The sequence below is a fragment of the Cryptomeria japonica genome, chromosome 3 (assembly GCF_030272615.1).
Source record: "Cryptomeria japonica chromosome 3, Sugi_1.0, whole genome shotgun sequence".
NCBI classification, from domain to species: domain Eukaryota; kingdom Viridiplantae; phylum Streptophyta; class Pinopsida; order Cupressales; family Cupressaceae; genus Cryptomeria; species Cryptomeria japonica.
Window position 1 is genome coordinate 715,489,693 of NC_081407.1, and position 10,328 is coordinate 715,500,020.

Genomic DNA, 10,328 nt, shown 5'->3' on the forward strand with positions numbered 1-10,328 from the left:
GAAAGAACAATGAAAATGTTGGGAAGGAACATGTTTGAAAATGTTAAAGAACATTATGATTTTTTTACTATAGATGAGCAGAAGCAAATACACCAATAGGTAATAACCTTGTTGTGTCATTACTGTAGATATCCGCATGAATTAGAACAATATATTTCAGTATCCTTGTATAATACTTTGTTAGAAAAATGGGAAGAAGCCACTCAGTTGGATAAGGAAATTATTGATGAAATATTTGTACAGTATTTTCCCACATTGTCATCAGATGGAATTATTGCTTTGACTGAGGAATACAAAGTATATTTTGATTTTAAAGTAAGAAGATTGAAGCTTCTTAATGGAAAAAAGGGCAGTTATTGAGATAGAAACTCACCAACTAGTCTATCAAATCAAACAAAGGGTAGATACCCTCCAATCTATCGATAAGGATGAAACCGCAGATGATGTTTCTCTACCAGAAATGGACATAGAGGAAATTGTCCCAGCTGATATAGTCTTCTCAACCAAGAAGAGGGATGACTCAGTTATTTATGATGATGAGGATATTGAGGATTCAGTAGACCTATCTGAAGAAATTACTGCACCGGATATGGATCTTCCTTCAATCATAGAAGTAAAAAATACAATAGGTGATCAACCAGCTACTCAACCAAAGGAAGTCAGTATACTAGAAACTAAACAACAAGAGAAACCTCAACCATCAACTGAACAACAAGAGAAACCTCAACCGACAACTGAACAACTGGAGAAACCCCAATCTCCACCGATCATTGAGATCACTCAAAAAGAGACCACTGAGGAAGCTGTTACACAGAAAGAAGAAGATAAAATGGAAGCAAATACAGAAAGAGTCATCATTAAGTGTATATCCTCTGAAAAGGGAAAGAAAAAACTACTTGATGATGATGATGATGATGATGATGATGATGAAGACTCTTTAAGTATTTCAGGACCTATTGATATAAATACCTTGAGTGCTTTTGAAATGATGAAGTTTGCACATATGATGAAAACTCATGCACATAAGAAGAGGATGAAAGAACAAAGAATTGAGGCAAAGACAATTCAGAATGTTGTAGAAATCTTGTCTGGATTACTACTAGAAACCTCTGTTGCACATCTTCTTACTCAGTCAGTTAGTTGTAGATGCATCTAATCAAATCAAAACACTTGAAGATGCCGCTCAAATGTCTATTGAGAAGAACCATAAAAAGGCCTATGGAGATAAGCTTGCAAAGCACATTTAGAATAGCAAAATGGCTTTATCTCATAATGGCAGTATGTTGAAGAAAGATATTGAATCTAGAGGAAAGTATCTTCCCTCTACCTTCAATGTTTCTTTTATTCTGATATTTCTAAAAGTCAAGTCGAAACTGAGTAGGAAATAGAAAGGTTATGTAAGGCATATGTCCCACTCTATGACTATATTCATGTCTTTAACTGGTCTATAGATGAGCTACATGACAGACTGATCATGAATGATAATGAGAGAGCTAAGAGATTCCAATCTCTAAGAGAGCTCAAGAGTCAGCTCACCTCATAGCTTGAAATTCTTCAGAGAGCCTACTCTCGTGCTAAAGCTATTCTTGCTACTCCAGAAACGTACTCACTTGATTTAATGGAGGAATTCTATTCTCAGCTGCTGTCTACATCAGAGTATACGAATCATGTACTGGAATCATGGCAGAATGCTCTATCTCAGATGAAACAAAACTTCAATAATATTTTCATGAGAATTCCTAATGCATGACTTTGTTTTCAAAAGTCATATATACTGCTTTTTGATACAGGTTTTCTATGTATATATATTTTGCTTTATCATTTTGGCATTATTGTCAAATGGGGCCTAATAATATGTATGTAAGTGTGTTTGTTTTTGAAAATTTTGAATTTATGCATGCATTAAGGGGGAGTATTATAGTGTTACATTCAAAAGGGATCTTGAGCATATATATGTAGATATGTTGTGTATGCACACTTAGCAGTATTGTAAATTACTCAAAAAAATTTGAAGTGTTGCCATCAATGCCAAAGGGGGAGATTGTTGGCTTGATGATGACTGTAATGTATTCATCACTTGATGTCATTGATGAAACACTCTCACACACATATATGATAACATTGACTACTGGTGTAACTTCAATTGGTTTACACTACCAACCAGTATGTTTAAGGTTTATCTCCAAACTGGTACCTTGTGTCAACCAGTATGTACATATGAGATAACCTATGATAACACTAGATTAGTATCAGAATCAGGATGAAGATGAAGAAGAAGATCTAGTGGAAGGTTCCATAACAATGATTAACTAGTTTTATTTCAACCGGTATTAAACTGCTCTAACCGGTATCTATTTCTATGATGAGTTACTAGCACCGTTTGTTTAGTGGTCATTTTTGTGATGAGTTATGATTATATGTCTAGATTCATTGCACCTAGGAAATTGTGTTCTTATGGACGACATAAGGATTGTATGTTTATTTAAAGACATCATAGAGAATCATTTTTATGATTCTTTTTCATAAAAAAAAAAGAAAAACAGATAGAGAGTTGTTATGTGAAAAGAGTGAAAAATATTTTGTTGAGAAGTGATAAATGTTAAGATGCAGAGCAGTATTGAATGTACTTAGAAGGATCTGATCAAGCAAGTCTTGTGCTACTCAGAACAAATCAAGCTAATCTTGTTGTTTTCTAATCATTACAACAGGTACAAATACCTTAACTGGGAAAGCTATAACAAGATTCATTGTATAAATCCTCTAACAAGGTGATCCGTTAGTTTAGATTCTCAAATCCTCCAATGAGGTTATTCCTAATAGGGTAGTACTCTTAACAGGGTATAAGCTTTTAATTCTGGATAGCATGTATTTTGTCTAACTGCTTGGTTAAATTCATCTATAAATTAGTATTTAAAGTACTGTGTTTTGGAGTCACTGAATCACCCCCCCTCTCAAATCTTTTCAAGTCCATCACAACTATCACATTAGAGATATTTCATTATGATGATAGCTAATTAGAGGATCTTAATCCTCTTAATATTGGTGAAGAAACTTATTCCTTCACTTCAAATAGTGGTAGTGATGATGGGGATTCACATTCCTCTCTTATTCATCATCCAAAGGTTGATGATTCACTCTTATAGTCTCTTACCATGGCACTCAAATTAGTCACCAGTGAGGAGGGACCTCAAAGAGATCAATCTAGACCAGGTAGCAAGAGTAAACACAACGAAAGCACAAAGATATGATGGAGGGGATCTACATTGCCTCCATCATATCTTTGTACTTTTGTTGTGTTTACTCTTGCTGCCCAGTCCAGATTGATCTCTTTGAGGTCCCTCCTCACCGGTGACTGCTTCAACACCTCTATGGGCTCATAAAATATTTATGTTACTAGGTGATTGGGTTGGTTAAATTTGTCAAACACTAAAATAACAAGGTCATAGTTTTAGTAGGCTCCACATCTATTTATTTATTTAGCTTTTGAACCATAATCATTTCAAGAAGCTTTAATGGTTCCTTTAAGTGAGATCCTACAATTAAACAACATTTCAATTCCTTTAAAAGAAATCACACATGGAATCTTTTCTCTCTTCTTAAGAGAAGAAAACTTGTTTGATGCAAGTGGATCTATTAGAAAAAAATATTCTAGATGGGTCGATGAAAAATTATAAGGTATGCTTGGTAGAAAAAATATTCTCCCAGGCTATTGGGATTGTCTATAATACTTTTGTGCCAATTGCTAAGATGAATACCATTTGACTTGTCCTTTCTATAGATACAACCCATCACTATGAATTTTAGTAGATGGATGTGAAGAGTGTCTTTCTTCACAATGACCTTCAAGAGGAAATCTATATGGATTAGACACAAGGGTTCATTCAAGATCATTCTCTTGTCTACCATATTCAAAAGTTGCCTCAAACTAACTCCTTGACATTGGTATGCTAAGATGAACTCCTTCCATATAACTATTGGGTTTAACAAATGTCATTCTAATCTAAACATATATGTTCTATAGAAATATTACACTCTCACATTTTTAGTTCTCTATGTTAATGACTTTTTGATCACAAGGAGTTACTCATCCACTATAAAGGCAATGAAAATTTCTTGACATGATAGATTTCTAATGTCACATAATTAGGTCTTTTGTATTACTTCTTGGGGACTGAGGTTTCTTATTCATCTTCATGTATCTTTCTTATGTAATCTAAGTATCCACTTAATGTGATCTCCAAATTTCACATAGATGATTGTAAGCCTACATAGACTCCATTTCTATCAGGGGTCAAACTTGAGGAGAAGTGTTCTTCACCCCTTATTAATGCTACTTTATACTAATAACTTGGTGTAATATCCTCTACTTGACTCATACAATAACTAATATTTCATATGTTGTGGTTATATGGCCTCTTGATGCATTCAGGAGCCACATGAGTTGCATTGAAAAGAAACTAAATAGATCCTCTAGTATATTCAAGGTACTCACAATTATCTAGAATTTTGTATGTAGTGAGTGTGGATATTGACTTGGTGGGACACACAAACTCGGATTAGGAAAGTGACTCTTAGGATCACAAGTCCAGTTCAATTTATTTATTCTCACTTAGTTTTAAAGGAATTTTTTAGTTGAGGAAGAAGCTATCTACAATTGCTCTTTCATGAACAAAGGTTGAGTATCAAGGGGTAGTTAATGCCACCACTAAGGCTATTTTTCTTTAAAATATTCTCACTAAGTTGAACATTCCATTGAAAAATGCTATACTCATCTTTTGAGATAATTAGAGTGAGATATAGAACCTGATGAATCCAATTTATCATCAAAAATAAAAACACCACATTGAGACTCATATGCAGTGCATCTAGGAGATGATTTAGGAAGGCATCATTTACCTTAAGTACTTATTTACATCATATTAAACTACATACATCTTCACCAAACCCCTCAGATAAAGAAAATTGCTTCATTTGTGATATTTTCTAGGGATGCAACAAGTGTCTACTCTAGGAATGGATTCTAAATCTTTCATTTTTACCCTTTTTACTTTGGGTGTATTTTATCTCTCTTTTTGGGTGATCTATTCCTCTTATAGGGGGACTCTTATTTTGGAGGGGTCTCTATGTGTACATCTAGGTACCTAACATGGCTTCATTTTTTGGTGCCCACCTTTTCACCCACCTAAGTGACACATAAGGGGGGCGTTAGTGTAATATTTCTATTTTCCCTATGTTAGGGGTTATTTATTTTTTCCTACAAATATTATGTATGCTTGCTCAATATATTAGGTGTGTCTAATTTGAATACATATGGTAGAGTACATGAGCTACATGTGTCACTCTCTCCCACTCATGGGTAGGTGAGTTACAAACCTTATTTTGGCTTCTTTTGTGACCACTCATAACCACTATTATGCCATTACCTAAGTAGTTTATGGGATAGTTAGGTTTCTCATCCTCTTTACATGCCTCCTCTCATAACCTCATTTTCCTTCACCTAAAAAGGATATGCAACATTTTTTGGCATATACAACACTTTTGTCTAATCTTCACTTATTTGGTGATATCTTCACAAGAGTATCAAGAGTAATCTCAAATTCATTCACATTTTCTCTACTATTCTCTCATTTTAGATTTTATCTCAACTTTTCTATTTTTATCTTTGATCACACACTAATTGGAGTTGTGTGTGATCTACAACTAACATTAGATCCCTAATCGATTATTGCTTCTCAAAGAATCTAACAATAAAATATTGTACCTCTCAAAAGTAATTTTTTAGGGTATATATATATATAAGTAGAAAAGTAGAACACACATTAATTCATCAGTAGGAGACAAATCTTGATGACATTGTGTATAGGTGGAGATTTTTATTAGAAGGTACAAGTATATCAAATGTAAGGATAGAGGTTGCTAAATCACGGAATATTGTAATAATGTGATAAATTGAAAGGAAGAATTTAAAAATATATTTTAAAAAATACAAAGGGAATTTGAGGAAAGATAGTTTCATCTAATATTAAAAAGGTACAACTATTATAATCATATCTAAAATAAGAAAATACATAATAATACTACAAGATATTTATAAATCACATATGGTATTATTACTTCCTAAAAATTCTAAAGATTCAAATTGTAACTTTAATTACAACTTTGTCGATAGTTTCTTCTAGGTTCTATCTATTTACAATTACAAGATTTACATATTTATAACCTTAGACTCATAGCTTATTAAACATTATGAAAAATATTTGACAATATATGTGAAACTCAAGTCCTTTTCAAACATTAAAGTTTAGACATTGTACATGACAAAAATATTTAATCATTGATTTTCATATTAAACTTGGCAATCATCTGACCTTCAAAGGTGTTCATTCTGTTGATATCTTCTATAATAACAATATCATATAGGATGCTTTATTTTATTAGGTAATCTTTGAAAGTTGTCAATTTTCTATTATTTGTTTTCATATTCAAACATTCAACATATCTAGACTCAAAGTAATAAGAAATATATACACTTGAAATTGAATGAGACCTTTCCTATTTATTGTTCACTTATTTTCTATATTCTTTAAATAAAAGTTCTATTTTAACAAATTAATTTAGAGAAGAAGAGGTAAAATAAAAAAGTTGCATTAGACCTTGGTGGACCCCTTTAAACAAGACATTAAAAAATGTTCATATTTTTTACCTTCCTACCATTAATGCCTTATTTCTTCTCAATTAAATAATGTGTATTCATTATTATATCAATAACTTATGTGGACATAGAAGCTACATTTTATAAATCACTCCTCATTTTTATCATTTCTATCCACTCCTTTAGAATAATTCAAGAATCAATCCCATCTACTATGACTTTATTTATTAGTTTATTGAAACTAACCTTCATCTTGTACATACTTTTTGGATGGCTATCTTAACAATTTTGTAATTGTTTTTTAAATATGTATAAAATATATTTAATTAAATCATGATCTTCTTTAACTTTGTTATGAAAAAGACATAGATTCGTCAATAAATACTCACTAAACATGTTTTCTTAGGAAGTTCTCCAAAAAAATTATACTCTATCAAAATAAAATTCTTTGGCTATTTGCATGTATTACAAAATTTATAGATGAATAAAATCACATCTTGTAGAAGGTTAATATGCTTATCTTATTGAATACGCTTGTGATAAATTTCTTTAGATGCTTGTTTGGTAGTGTCTTTGCTCGAATTTGTCAAACCATCAACACCAATGTAAATTGTTAGGCTAAAACAACTTGAGTTCATCAAAAGAACTAGAAACAAATTCAAAATAAAATTTAGAGTAAAAAGCTTTCTTCTGTTGAAGGCATAGAGGGACATAAAGATGACAGTAAATAGAAGAAAAGACAAAATCTAGTAGAACCAACTTTCTCAATCCCCATGAGGATTTGAGAGAACCTAAACAAGAAATGTATAACCAAAGACCATACAAAAGACATGGTCTTTGGTTATCTAGCCATTGCATTCTAAAACTAAATAGAACCATCAAAGAACAACAGTTTTTCATTAATTGATTATAATCTTCAATGCATCTTTCAATGGTCATATTCAATGTGTTCCTCCATATTCGATTCTCCTTTTGGTTCCATTTTGACTAACCTTTGTCCCTTTGTAGAGTTAATTATAGTTTTTACCCTACTCAAACTTTATTTTGCAGTGTGCCTATAAAAGATCATCCACTCTCACACTGTATTGAATAGCGTTATAAAGGACCTACCATTTCGTCGTATAAAGAATGTAGGTTACATAATTCTAAATCAAGAAAAATCAATATAATAAAAGAATATATGATTTGATGAAAATATTGAAATTGATAATTTCCTTACATTATCCTCCTTTCGAATCTAGATTTTATTTTCTCATTTTTAATATTTTATTTTGTTTGTTGGATAACCGACCTCTTTGCTCTATGAACAAATTGTCTATATACCCATTAAAAAAATCACTGACAAGACTGGGTATATAAAAAGTCCTTGACAACACAGCTTTTTTGTATTTATTAAATAAATTGAAAATGAGAACACAAATATATGCAAGTCACGTACTTTTCTGCTGGCTGCGTTGACGTCGCCCGATATGGAGCTGATCGTTGAATTGAAACAGTCAACAAGCTGAGCAACTCGTCTTCGTAGTCCACGTGGCAGAACAATGTCGGGTAAAATTCCGAATTTTGCGCATCACTATTACGGGTCTGACTTGTTCCTTAACACGGTTACAATTTACACCGTCTCATTGTAATCAAATAACCTGATTCAATTGTCCTTCATTCATTGCATTCAAACGGATATTACAAGTTCGGTGAAGCTAATCAATGGGGTTGGAGTGCGATATTAAGCAACAAAATAACTCGTACATAAATTAGAGTGCACAATTTTGTAATATCGTTTTTAGCTTAAACGAAGTGTAAAATATTATTACTCGTTTGACTATTAAAAATTGTTAAACAGTAATTTTTGAGATGTTAATTGTCGACAGAGAAGTTTAAAAAATGGCAAATTGTTTCTTAATTTCATAATCAAACTCCCTGTTAAAATTCAAACCAACTGTTGAGTTTTCGGCTCGCCGACAATGTATCAATTAATGTGGGACATTAAAAGGATGAATCTGTTGGCCCATCTCTACGCTGGATCCTTCAAATTCAAATAAATAATTAAACCAAGTAAAATATTTGAATCAGATAGAACGAGGCTGAACTTTTTTGCAATATGCCAAATGATTGCGAAGAAATTAGATACCGAGCCGTGAGAAAGAGGAAAAGGGGGAAATATGTGACCGAAATTAGGTCAAGAAAGAGATCACGCATATCGCTGGGGTCATACTTCACTCCTCACGCTGCAGCTCGAGCTTATGATGCTGCGCTCTTGTGCCTTCGAGGACCCAATGCAACGGCTTTCAATTTTCCAGTCACGCAGATCAACCCAGGTGTACTGGAGGTGGCATCTGCAGAGACTAATCGATCACCAGAGACTATTCGTACAGCCGCCATCGCGATTGGCTCTGCATACGACGTCGTTCCTCCAGCTGATGATGACGAAGCGGGTAGGAAAGTTGAAGAAGCAGTACCGACCGAATCTTCGACTGAAACCAGAGACGCACCAAAAGATACATCACATCAAGTGGAAGGAGAAGAAGAAGAAGAAGAAGAGGAGGAGAATGATATAAAATATCTGTTACAATCTCCAGAACATATACCATTTGAGGAGAGCGTTCAGATGGCTCCACTTCAGCCAGATTTGCAACCCTACGACCAATCTGAAATTTTCCATGATTTAGATAGTTGGGACGCCGTGCCAAAGCCACCTGAATAACAATCACTGGTTAATGGGCGACTGGGAAAGTGTTTGTAAGAAACAAAGGAAATAAAATTTATGACTTGCCGCAATATAATTTCTGTTCAATATTTTTTATTATTCCAATTTGTTGTTACATGCGATAAGATTTTGATTTTGGTTTCATGGCTCGCTGGATGCATTCAATGTTTGGAGATACAAAATAGGAAGATCGTGCATGGCGTAAAAAGGTAGATTTTGGACAAATAAAGAGAAATTCATTCATTAGAAAGTATTCATGGTTTCGTTAGCTCTCTAATTTGGTTAAATATCAATGAGTCTTTTGATTGAATTAAGTAGGACCTAATTATAAATAGCCTTTTCTGCCGGCCCTTTAATGTAGGACTCCTTCCTTCATTGATTCTAGAATCAATAGCAATCCAAGCTTTAAAGGTGGGAGGAGAGGGTTTGGAACTGTGACCTCCTGAAGAGGAATATGGTAGACAATCATTGCTGATGGAGCAGGGGAGTACTATAGTTCTTTCTATCTGGGTTAGGAGTACTATAGTTTCTTCTATCTGGGTTAGTAGTAACAATTATAAAATTGTGGATGTGGTTAAACTAGTTTCAAAATGGGGTTATAAAATTCGTGTTAGAAAAATCAATAACAAGAGTTTTATAACCACTTTTGGGAACCAGTTTAACCACAGCCTAAAATTGTGGGTGTAAGAATAGTACTGAGATGGGGTTTGGTAATAGGGTTTTAGTTTTAAGTGTATTTGTGTCTAGTAGGGTAGAACCTTTTTTTAGGGAATAGTTTGTTAATAAATTGTTTGTTCATTCACAATTATGATATAGAATATAATAATTTATTTATGATTTTGGTTTGGCTTAGTTTATATAACTTTTTAATGCCATTTATTTTGTCTTCGTTATTTTTGTTTCAAATTACTTTAAAATGTAAGATTTTCTTATATTCATTTAAAAGTTTTTTTTTAAATTTATTTTGTGCTT

The 10,328-nt window shown here is 32.9% G+C and overlaps 1 protein-coding gene across 1 annotated transcript; it reads left to right on the forward strand.

Moving 5' to 3' along the window:
- The first annotated feature begins 8,750 nt into the window (after positions 1-8,750).
- Positions 8,751-9,353, forward strand: LOC131027426 (ethylene-responsive transcription factor ERF013-like). Its single transcript, XM_057957481.2, has one exon. It carries the CDS (start codon positions 8,751-8,753, stop codon positions 9,351-9,353), a length of 603 nt encoding a protein of 200 aa, XP_057813464.2.
- Positions 9,354-10,328: the final 975 nt, after the last annotated feature.